The sequence below is a fragment of the Poecilia mexicana genome, unplaced genomic scaffold (genome assembly GCF_051168715.1).
Source record: "Poecilia mexicana isolate PSO_F unplaced genomic scaffold, ASM5116871v1 scaffold_5, whole genome shotgun sequence".
Lineage (NCBI taxonomy): Eukaryota > Metazoa > Chordata > Actinopteri > Cyprinodontiformes > Poeciliidae > Poecilia > Poecilia mexicana.
Window position 1 is genome coordinate 10,206,958 of NW_028263374.1, and position 11,810 is coordinate 10,218,767.

At 40.6% G+C, this 11,810-nt stretch overlaps 1 protein-coding gene and 1 non-coding gene across 3 annotated transcripts in view; one reads left to right on the forward strand and one right to left on the reverse strand.

Annotated features, from left to right (window-relative positions):
* The window catches only part of LOC106914388 (tensin-2), a 36,268-nt gene extending 26,555 nt beyond the window's left edge, over positions 1 to 9,713 (forward strand). Inside the window, exons 10-27 of one of the 2 annotated variants that reach the window (XM_014981134.2) lie at positions 193 to 276; positions 364 to 476; positions 616 to 676; positions 918 to 993; positions 1,686 to 1,815; positions 2,406 to 2,471; positions 2,561 to 2,677; positions 2,767 to 4,185; positions 4,306 to 4,456; positions 4,564 to 5,423; positions 5,547 to 5,678; positions 6,115 to 6,207; positions 6,419 to 6,496; positions 6,599 to 6,676; positions 6,802 to 6,970; positions 7,216 to 7,284; positions 7,636 to 7,665; positions 8,243 to 9,713. In XM_014981134.2, coding sequence (XP_014836620.2) covers positions 193 to 276; positions 364 to 476; positions 616 to 676; positions 918 to 993; positions 1,686 to 1,815; positions 2,406 to 2,471; positions 2,561 to 2,677; positions 2,767 to 4,185; positions 4,306 to 4,456; positions 4,564 to 5,423; positions 5,547 to 5,678; positions 6,115 to 6,207; positions 6,419 to 6,496; positions 6,599 to 6,676; positions 6,802 to 6,970; positions 7,216 to 7,284; positions 7,636 to 7,665; positions 8,243 to 8,387 — 3,871 coding nt within the window. In that variant the 3' untranslated portion in view covers positions 8,388 to 9,713. The remainder of the gene's footprint in view (positions 1 to 192; positions 277 to 363; positions 477 to 615; positions 677 to 917; positions 994 to 1,685; positions 1,816 to 2,405; positions 2,472 to 2,560; positions 2,678 to 2,766; positions 4,186 to 4,305; positions 4,457 to 4,563; positions 5,424 to 5,546; positions 5,679 to 6,114; positions 6,208 to 6,418; positions 6,497 to 6,598; positions 6,677 to 6,801; positions 6,971 to 7,215; positions 7,285 to 7,635; positions 7,666 to 8,242) is intronic. The other variant, XM_014981135.2, reaches the window with a different exon arrangement.
* Positions 9,714 to 10,430: 717 nt separating this feature from the next.
* On the reverse strand, positions 10,431 to 10,502 carry trnaq-uug (transfer RNA glutamine (anticodon UUG)). Its single transcript has one exon. It is a non-coding gene; the product is annotated as a tRNA-Gln (tRNA).
* Positions 10,503 to 11,810: the final 1,308 nt, after the last annotated feature.

The window sequence follows — 11,810 nt, forward strand, 5'->3', positions numbered from 1 at the left end:
TACTGGTCTTGAGATTTGGACAGTTAGCATGGAGAGCATAATGTAGATGCTCACCTTCAATCTCCAATCTCTTTTGATTTTCTCTTTTTACAAACCTCAATAACTTTAATCGTCACACCTTACCGACACTGTTTTTTTTTTTTTTTGCATGTTTCCCTCTATTTAAACCAGCTGTTTTTCTTGTGCCCTCAGAGCAGACCAGGCTCTCACAACGTTGGCCATGAGGAAGTTCTGCGAAGACAAAGTCTCTTCCTCCCTGCAGCCCTCTCAGAGCAGGTCTGACATTCACCGTTCGCCGCAGATTACGTCGCCTTCCTAATCACATTCTCGCTCTCGCCTCACGTCGTTTCCTCTCTTTAACAGGTACATCTACTATTTCAGCAGCTTGCTGTCGGGTTCCATCAAAATGAACAGCAGTCCTCTGTTCCTTCATCAGATCCTTGTTCCCTCATTACCAAACTTCCAGTCAGGAGGAGGTCAGCTTCTGCTCTGCCGCGGTTTTGTAGTGATTATAAGGATGGAACAATAAATAAACTGTGTTTTTAAGTATTAAATGTAAAACAAAGTGAAGCCTTCCCCAGCAATTTTTTTTTTCCCCCACAACTTTTCTTGCAGGTTTTTATCCTTTTCTGAAAATCTACCAGTCCTTACAGCTGGCTTACACCTCCGGTGTCTAGTAAGTATTTTTGCAATATCTCAGTGACCTCTCACCTCCTATGGGTGAATATGTTTTCCGTCCCTCAGTCCCCTCGACAGGTGCTCACTCTGCATGTTACCGTCTGTGTTTAAGTGTAGCCTGGTCGGTGCTTACATTAAAGAAAGTAGTGGTTACCTGTGTTTTATCCCACTGAAACATGTTGTTTTATGTATGTTTTAACCAAATGTACCTTTTTTTTGTTCTTTTCACATGCTCACAGTGATCCTCAGAGCTCTAGAGCAAGAAAACTGTGTGTGACCATGGAGCCAGCTCTACTATTAAAGGGTGACATTATGGTAAGTTTTGTCATTTTTTTTACTGATCCCAAAACTTTAGTTTGATTTAAATCCCATTTGTAATCACGTGTAGGTACGATCCTTTACAAAAAGCAGGAGTACCTCGTGAGCTTTTCCATATTTTGTAATGTTACAGAGGCAAGCTTCAGTTTGTCCCATTTGGGATTTTATGAGGCAGAACAACACAAATTAGTGCATGTTAGTGAAGTGGAAAGAAAGTTATAGATTGTTTTCAAACGCTTCAACAACTAAAAATGTGAAAACGTGTTTTGTATTACATTTATATTCGACCACCATTTACTCTCTGAGCTCTAAATAAAATTATGTTTGATCTAAGAAAAGTAATTGGATTACTAAACAGAGTTCGTCTAAGAAGTTGATCTGGTCGGATGAGACCAAGATGTTACTTTTTGGCCTTCCTTCTCAACACTATGTGTGGTGATCAGTAATACCGCAAATAACAATGCACATCCCTGAACACACCCCATCCATGCACAGTGGGTGGTAGACACGCAGTGCTAGATGTGACCTGAACACAGTACACATCTAGAATCCTGCAGCATGTCTCACATTACAGCAGCAGGCCCTGAGCCGCCGTAAACGATAAGAATACCTAACTTATACTCACATAGTTTAAATTTGAGATGTTCCGCCTGAAACGATCCTCAATGTCTGCTCCCCTGCCTCGTTAGGTGAAGTGCTACCACCGACGGAGCCGAGCGGCTGAGAGGGAGGTCGTGTTCAGAGTCCAGTTCCACACCTGCACAGTTCACGGAGCACAGCTGTGGTTTGGAAAGACGGAACTAGACCTGGCCTGCACAGGTACAAGGCGTGCATCCCCAGAGCGTGCTAAGAATATTCAGCGTCTCTGCAATACTAAAATGTTTTGATACATGTTACGAATGAACAGCTAGCAGTCCTGTTGTGCATTTGTGTTGCTGACTTGACGACATGAATCGAGAGCCACTTTCTCCTCTGACCATTGTAGTGTCAGAGTGTGCCCTAAAGCAAATAACAAACAGTGACGTCGGCTTAGATGACAAGAGATGGTTACACATGGATCCTCTTAGTTGCAGTGTCACAGTAGTCCCTCAGTGCAAAATGCTGACACATGTATATAGTATGATTTGTAGAACAATATTGCCCACAGTGAGACTTCAATTTCAAAAGGAAAGCTTTGTTTCAGATGACAGCCGTCTCTGATGTGTTCTGCTCTATTTATTAAAACCATTCACATTCTTTCTGCTCTTCCTGTTTTCTATTCTAAAAAGAGTAAAAGCAGCATTAATTTATTTATTAAGTTTGGTTTTTCTGCTTCACAGATCTCACCCTCCGGTCGACATTTTTTTCTCACTCTCTGTGGTTATGCTCTGGATATTTTAGTCTCCGTCTTTGTTCCCATCTTTCTGCAGATGACAGATTCCCTCCAGACGCTACAGTGGAGTTCATCTTCGCAAACAGTCCAGAAAAACTCAAAGGTATTTTCATCTTTCTGTCTCACTGCACATATTTGTATATTAAATTGTGGTTTGTGTTTCACCTTGTTTCAATAAATATGCTTTAAAAGGTCGAGAATACCGCAAGAACGACTCTTCTGTTAAAGTAGACTACAAAACCTCAGACCCAGTGGTCAGATGGGATTCCTATGAAAACTTAAATCTTCACCATGAAGACAGCACAGAAAGTGAGAAACATTCAAACTGGAACAGACTCAAAACTTGATGTTAAAATCAGAGGTAACATAGGTTTTGTTTGTCTTCACCATTCCATCAGATATCGCTCACACAAGAGGCCCTCTAGATGGCAGCTTGTATGCACAAGTGAGGAAGCGACGCGGACCAGGTGCAACTTCCTCAGCTGCTTCGCCAAATGGATGCCTTACTAGCAGCCCAACTGTGAAACCCCAGACCCAGTCTGCCTCCAGACCGCAACCATTCGCATTCAATTGTAGTCCCAGAGCCTCCGCAGTCTCTTCAGATCGACTGAGTGAAACATCTCTGTCGATTGACTGTTCTGAGAGAGAAGACCCTGACTGCCCACTGAGGAAAGAAGATGTGGAAGATAAGGCAAAGGAGAAGAGGAGACAGAGAGAGAGGGATAGAGAAACAGCAATTTTGGATGATGGAGATCCTTCAAGTCCGGGGGTTATGAGACAAGAGCACTCCTGCTGTGGTCAAGCAGCTGCAAGATGTAGCGACGCAGGATGGGAGAAGGACAGAGATCTCTGTCTTCCCGGTGGTCGATTTGTTGGACATTGCAACAGCATTAAGAAGCATCCAAAAAGCCAAACACTGCCAGCCCTACCCTCCAAATCTATGTCTCCTCCTCCCCATTCAGCCATTATGGAGCTCTGCCATCGCCATAGCGCTCACCCTGTAGCTGAGTTAACATGGGAGCGTCCAATCCATCCTCCATCCCTGCCCTGCCTCAACAGGTCTTGCTACCCTTACCCAACCCCAGAACATGCCCTCACTCACAGTCACACTTTGCCTGCTTCAAACAGATGCTACCTCGGAGAGGAATGTCACCTCTTACACTATCCCGACCACGGATCAGGGTCTCACCCCTCCCTCCAACCGCAGCCTGGAAGCCCTTACAGAGAGGTTTTCGTCAGTTCGCCCAAATCTTCCTCCTACTGCCACTGTCAGGACTGCTCCAGCAGGCGAGAACATCCGTCATCCTCAGCTAACATGTTCCAACAACTGCACTCAGACCAAGCTGAAAACACACACTGGCCAAAAGGAGCTGGGGTACAGCGGTCGAGAGAGGCACCTCTACTTTGGGAAACAGAAAAGTCATGGGAGCTGACAGGCAAAGCAGAACTCTGGCAATGCAAGTCACAGCTGCCAGCATTTCATCTCTACCACCCTACTTTGGAGCAGATCTCAAACCTAGAGCAGCCTAGATTTGCTATTGCACAGGATCAAAACTACCCCATTCCTCAGTCTTTGATGGATGTAAGGGATGGAGCCAGCAGTGGGTACCATACGCCTCTACAGCCCCGACACTCATGCCCCTGTGCTCCCTATCAGTCTTCTCCATCTGAAAGCCGTGAAAGCCGGGGTTATGCCTCAGGATATCACTCTGGATCAGCATCACCTATGCCAGCAAATAGCCCGTCTCCAGGAAGGGGAAGGTTGCCTGACATCCCTCTGGGATCCAGAGAGCAGTCACACACTGAGCAGCACAAAGGTGAATATTTAATTGTTAGGAGTTTAATATCTTGCTATTGAATTTAGCCTGTGTTGTTGGTTCTAGTAGTGTTTTCTACATTTCCTTTGTTTCACAACTTTAAAATCTCTCCTGTCAAAGTGGAAAAAGCCAAGACTGTTGCAGAAGAAGATATACCCCAAGACTCAGAGAGTAAATCTGATGTTCGCTGTCAGTCAAGCACCCCTGGAGGCGACTCTGATCATGACTACACAGTTATTGGCAGCAGCAGCCCAACTCACACAGAAGACAGGTTGGTAAACCTTTTTGTTTAGATATTTTCTGACACTGGTCCACGTCTTAAGATATGCATAAATGCTCAATTTGTCCCATATTTTGCTTTTTTTTAATTATTATTAGTGTGAACGCTGATAGCTCCAATCAAAGCCTAGAGGTTGGGACCCATTTGGAGTCTGACACAAATACAAGCAAACCTGTCACACCACTATCAAACGAACAAACCCAGAGTTCAACAGTAACTGCAAATCCTACAAAAAACTCAACAGAGCCGTTTCTGAAAAGCGATAATAAGCTTGCAGTTGCTGGGGTCAAAGAAAGTTCAGATGAAAAGACCAAATCAAACGTTTCAAACTATGCCACTGTCATCATCCCTCCAGTCCAAGTCCAACTCAATGGGACTGCCCTTCCAATAAATCTTTCATCTGATTGCAGTAAAAGCTTGAACATGAATCCCTCTAATAATCTAAGTTCTAGTCTTTCCTCTCCTACCTCTTACTCTCCCATCGGCTCAACAGATAAACAATCTCATCAGCGCTTCAGCTCTGCTATTGACAAAGCAGGACGAAGACTTATCCCAGACCAAGACTTCTCAGCAGACACTAAGCCCCCTTCACCTGTGCCAGATGGATACCATACACCCACCTTCCCCTTAGCCTCGTACTATTACTCATTGCTAAATGTTCCTCATGTGCCATACACTGGGTACACTGCCGTAACAATCCCGGCCATCCAGCCACCACTTCCCGAGAAGAAACGATTTTCCTCCACAGCAGTGTCCCCCAACGGACATATTGCTTTACTCCACACTTCCTCGTGTCCTTCGCCAGTGCACCATGTTACTTTTTCCCCTGCTGCGGGAGATCAAAGAAGGGAATCTGCACAACACAGCTACGCGGAAGAGGCAGAGACGAGGGTCAATTCTAAGTTTGTCCAGGACAGCTCCAAATATTGGTACAAACCAGGCATCTCCAGAGACCAAGGTAAGGGTCACAACGATCTGAGAAAGCACCATCCATGTTTTGATTTATTATTTTCAAAGAACCTGTAAATAGCGTGGTAAGGAAAAAGTTTTCCAGGTCACTGATTTGTCTTTTCTACGACAGCCATAGCTGTGTTGAAGGACAAGGAGCCAGGGGCTTTCCTCATCAGAGACAGTAACTCATTCCAGGGGGCTTATGGCCTCGCTCTTAAGGTGGCCACTCCTCCTCCCAATGCCAACATCACTGGAAACAAAGGTACTCTTTCCACACTTTCTTTGCACATTAGGTATTTATGTATTTCTTTACTTTATGTAATTACACATAAAGTCTATGGGTCTGTCTGTGCTGAAAACATCATCTACCCAAAGAACAACATCCTGATTATAAGCAGCTTTTTTGAGCCTTTGTAGGGCGGCTGGACTCAGATAGGCAGAAGACGAGGGACGGATGACTAGACTAAAACTAACAAGAGAGTGAGAGATAAGAGGGCTGCACATCCTTTTTGACATGTAATTTATTTATGGTTACATCATGCTGCATGACCTGTTTTTGTCAGTCCATTTCTTCTTGTCCCTTACAATAGAGTATATCAGACAGGTCTGAAGTTGATCCAGCTGGTAAACACCACACACACTCCTTGACAGCATGACAGTCTGTCTTATTTTTTTCCTCCTCTTCTCCTGTTTCGCAGGGGACCCTGTGGAACAGCTGGTAAGACACTTCCTCATCGAGACAGGGCCACGGGGAGTGAAGATCAAGGGCTGTCAGAATGAGTCCTACTTCGGTCAGTTATTTTGTAGAGCTAACTGTATCATGCTTAACATATTCCGTTTTTTTATGAGACATAAAGCTGATTAGTTAAACCTATAAGCCTTTAGGTGTTGTTATTTAATTGGTGCCCCATTGAGCTGCCTGTATTCATTGTTTTAGTCTCTTCAAATCTTTCACTGCTGTGAACGCTGTTTGTTTCTTTTGTTCTTCTCCCTTTGTCTCAGGAAGCCTATCTGCTCTAGTGTACCAACATTCAATAACTCCCATCTCTCTGCCATGTGCCCTCCGCATCCCAGACAAAGGTAGTATTTTTTAGCTCAAATCTAGTTATATTTTACAAATCTGCTATAAATGACACAACAATTTATTTTTGGGTAAAGCAGCTAAAGTCTACCATATTTCAGATTTGGTTGGGGAGCTTCAGGAGATGCAAAGTGCAACAAATACTAGTACTGCTGCTGACCTCCTTAAACAAGGAGCAGGTAAAGTATAGACTTATTCATTGCATGTTGCAGTTTGAGCTTTTTTGTTGTCTTTGAACACCTAAAACTGCTTGAGATGTATGTTTGACCTCACGTACATCATTTGCATTTTTACACTGATTTAGCATGCAACGTGCTCTACCTGAATTCGGTGGAAACAGAGTCTTTAACGGGCCCAGAGGCTGTTTCCAAGGCGATCAAGTGTACGAAGGCTCTAAGTCCACGCCCAGTTCCAACAGTAGTCCACTTCAAAGTGTCTTCACAAGGGATCACCCTGACTGACAGTAAAAGAAGGTACATTTTGCATAGTGAACATTTTTCGCACGGTTACACACACACACAGATCAGTTTGATTAAAAAACAGAGAACAAATGTAAGACGCGTCATGACAAGCTGTCCTAATAAAACGTTTTTGCCTCCGAGATTGATGCTACAGTCAAATTCTTTGAATTCTGATGAAGACATCCCTAGCAAACGTACATAATCCTCATGCAAATGTCAAAAAGAGACTTGTCATGTTTTCTTTTTTGTCTGTGCAGAGTGTTCTTTAGGCGGCATTATCCAATCAGCAGTGTCACTTTCAGCAGTCTGGACCCACAAAATCAGAGGTTTGAACAAGCAAACACACACTGCCACTGCATTTTGTGAAAACACAAAAAGGTATCGGACCGGATCTCTACATGCAGTTGTTTACGTCTGCTGTCTTTAATGAATGTCATAACAAAAGTGCCCTTGCTGCTGCTGATGTAAAAGATGCCTTCTGTGTACTTTTAAATTTTACTAAAAAAATGTTTAGCATAAGTTCTACGTTCGAGCGGCTTCTCTGTCGTTTCACTATGACATGTATGTACGTAAACTCTAATGTCTAACAAGTGTTTTTAGAAGCTGACTCCTTTTTGTGTGTGTGTTTTTCATGTATCTGGATGTTTTGTCTGTGTCCCTGTGTGTCCTTGCTTCAGGTGGACTAATTCTGACAGCACATCAAGCAAGTAAGTGCTTGTGTTGTGTTTTTTTTTTTTTGTTTTTTTTTGCTGTCGCAGTGTGTTTCTAATTTTTGCATGTCTTTTTGCCTCAATCACTTCTGAAAATAAATGTTGTTTTCTATCAGTTAGGCAGGCGAGGGAAAGAAAATGTTTGAAAGCATGTGTTTGCATTTATAACAGCAAAACTTACTCACAATTGTATGTATTTATTATTACTTTGAAGTAATTTGAAATGCCTCATCAAAGGGCATAGTGTATTCAGACAATTAATGCCTCCAATGACCCCTTCAACAACCATTAAATTCAACTGATCTAATTTCCTCGAATGTCCTAAGGGCTTAAAGTCAAAAAGCATGCAAGCTGCTTCTAAGAAAATAGTGAAAGAATTGGTCACTCTCAGGAGCTAAGTGAATATCAACATAGTACCATAGGATTTCACCTTTATGTGGATTGCAAAAAATACAGCATGGGTTTCCAAGGTAGCCCATACCTATATTTTCCGACTATGGTGGTCTCACGTTGGAGGTGGAACTGCCCATATAGATCCACAGCGGAGTGGTTTATTGCCCCCTCTCTTTTGCAGGATGTTCGGCTTTGTGGCGAGACGGACTGGGACAACAACAGAGAATGTGTGTCACCTGTTTGCAGAGATGGATCCCGAGCAGCCAGCTGTGGCAATCGTCAACTTCATCAACAAAGTCATGCTAGGACCACAGCTACGAAGATGAGGAGCAGAGTTATTGGAAATTATGCACTATTTAAGCATCACAAGGTGCTTTTGACACATTTTTAAATAAATGGGGGGTTTTGTCAGAAGCTATATTTTTCTTTGCCTTTTATGCAGTTAAGCACTTATGTGCAATGTCGTGTGACTGTTTTTGTATCACAATCCAATTTTATAGAATGAGTTTTTCTTTTTTGCAGGATGTCTTGTTTTGAAGTTAATTTGCAGAGCAGGAAATCATATAGGCGTTGTTGAAAAAGCCAAAGATTGACCTTACATTGCCAAATGAGAGTGAAACATGAGTTGTTTTTCTTTTTCATTTTTTTTAGCGTGTTTGTGTGTTTTTTTTTTTTCTTTTATATCTTTACTGTGTTTCAGGCACAGCATATGGTGTACAACTAAATACAAAAATCATATCAAAGAAAACCCATTTACCACATATATTTATTTACCTAAACATAGACTTTTAAAGCTATACAGAAAGAGGTTCATGAATGTGGACAATGTGGTAGAAAAGCAAGTTTCACTTTTAAAAGGCAAAGTGGTATAAATGCAGATGTTTCCTGAATGTAATGCAAGACAGAGAAGTGTAAGTGATTTAAAGAAAGGACTTTGTAGAAAATCATAGAAAAATAAAAACTTTCACACTAAAAACATTTTTGACTACCTGGAAATAATTAATCTTTAAACACAGTTATCACACAGAAAAAAAGCATGTAATTGAATATAATATTGCAATTGCATTGACAGCTGTTTAACCCTTATCAGATATAAGATGCATTTTATTTCTAACACAATCTGATATAACTTATGTGATATTAATTTCTAAATGTATGGGACAAAAGGGTCGCTTCTGTAATACATGCCATCAGTTTTAGGAAACGGATATAAGACATTTAGATCTGAATTAGCTAACTTTGGAAAATCAGCAGCAAACCCCTTCAATAAAACTCCAAAAATAAGGCAAGACATTTGTGTGAGATGAAAATGAATAGGATAAAATAGCTGCAGTTAGAGTAAAATATACTTTGACAGATATCTCTTTTGATCTTTTATATACATATATATTTGTGAAAGAACCATATTGAGGAATGCCTTGCTTTGGAGAGAAATGCAACCTAAAGCCAAAGTTCTGTTTTAATCATTTTTCCTTATTTTCTACATGTATCTCTTTGGTACTTTTATATGACTGACAGTATGATCCTTATTTTCATATGGGATGTGTATGTTAAAAAGTAATATATTTTAGGTATTTGACGTGTTAAAAAGAATGAAGGGATGATGTATGTCATATTTGACCAGAATATTAAACCAAGATCCTAAATTAAAATAGAGATGTGTGTTTAATCATTCCTGTGTACCATTTTACTACTTCTCAATTGTTCGCTATCATGTTTTACCCCTCTATACTCCGTAATGGGAAATTTTTCACAGTCCAACCTTTCACATTAATGGTTGGCTGGTTGCATTCACCCAGTTACATTTACTTGAGTAACTTTTGGGGGGAAAATACTCTTCGGAATCGTTTTACTTCACATGCTTTTTGTTTTCACCAGAGGAATATTATTATGATCTATCACTGCTCTTACTTGAGTAAAATTTCAGGATAATTTGTACTTTTTCCCTGTTTTCACATTAGATGTACATACAGTAAGTATTGGTTTCACAAATTTTATGTTGAAGAAATATAAACCTTTTTGAAAAAGTGTTTCTTCAACCTCAATGCTATTTATTTGCATTGAATGAGAATAGCTGTTATTTGTAATTTCTTTTCCATTATATTCTTTAAAATACCAGAATTTCCGCATCCCATTATATTTTTGTCTGATGACATCATTTCTAAATATTAAATCAATTATTCAGTACTTGACTTGCCTTTTTACCTGACTTTTTATATTCTCGTGTGCTTACTCCGAAGGCTACTTTTTAGCTTTATTCAGTAAACAATAAGTTGAAGTAGTGGTCTAATTAAATGAGTACAATACTGGGTTGCTTTACCCACCTTTGTAGGTCGGACACTCTCTTTCCGAATGGGGATAAAAAGACGAGGTCCCACCGAGATTTGAACTCGGATCGCTGGATTCAAAGTCCAGAGTGCTAACCATTACACCATGGGACCAACTGCGTGCAATCGCCTTCATATTGTGACATAAACCTCTAGAGGTTACGATGAGGTTTTTGTTACACGTCTTTCCACAGATAACCGAACATTGCATTTATTGACGCTTTGGAAGCTCTTTTTTTTTTAATTATCTGTTAGCTAACTTATGCTAGCTTGGCGAGCGCCTCGCTTAAAAATTGCTATCATGTGAAAACGGCTTCCGCCGGCGGTGTGTGACGTCCAAATGTCTGCAGCACGCATTCAAACAGAGGTTTAGGTCTTTGTATTGATTACTGTATACATAATAATGCAATACCAAGGCTATACTAAAGAGACGCGTAAAATAATTATCAGCAATGTCCTTCAGTTACCTTTGATTTTCATTATCTGTACTGGTTTCTTTTCAATTTACCAGAATAAAAGCGAGGCTTTCAAAATAAAAGTATGACTTATGTGACGTATCAGTGGTGCTCGTATTCAGTCTTTGAACGTCTTCAAATTGTATCACGTTAAAACCAAAATTTGGTTTTAACGTGAAGTGGAAGGAGAAGGACAAACTGTTTTCAACAGTTTTTCGTGTTTTTTTTTTTTTTTTTTTTTTTTTTTTTTTTTTTATATATATATTTTTTAAAGAAAGTCTCGATAATAAAAACTCTATCCAAAACTTGAGGCATTTTACAGATCATCAGCCCATGGCCAGCCTGGTAGAGGAGCATATTTCAACGGGACAAATATTAGATATGCACCAGTGTGTCAACAACAGTGTCAAAAAGAAAGCCATTATTGACAGATACTAAGTGTATTGTTTTATTGCTGTCACTTTTAGACCAACTAGATTTTTCTGAAAGTCTGATCCCCCTATTTTGTGATAATGAATCATACTACATGCTGTTTAAAATTCCCGCACATTCATCTTGTCAAAAGTCCAGACTGTTTTAGAGCAATGCACAACATCCACAGTTCTCAGTTCTTTAGATGTGTCTAGGCCCAACAATTTCATGCATTTCATTTTTACAAATATGAAACGCTATAAATGCAAATAGACTGTTGCAGACCGTGTCTGAACTTGGGTGATACTTCGTAAAGGCCTCTACATTCTCCACAAGAACAGAGAAATTCATTCACCTCTCACTCCCAGGTGAAAATACAAATTGACATCACACACCATTGTTGCAGCTTGTTGTTGAGACTGTGTCTGGGCTGAACCTTTTCTTTTGTGGTGTCAGACAACTATAATGTACGAGTAATGGAGAAGACAGAACGTACGAGGACTTCCAAAAGTTCTGTACTAGAGTTGATGTGAAGTACAAAACGTCCTTGCCAGAA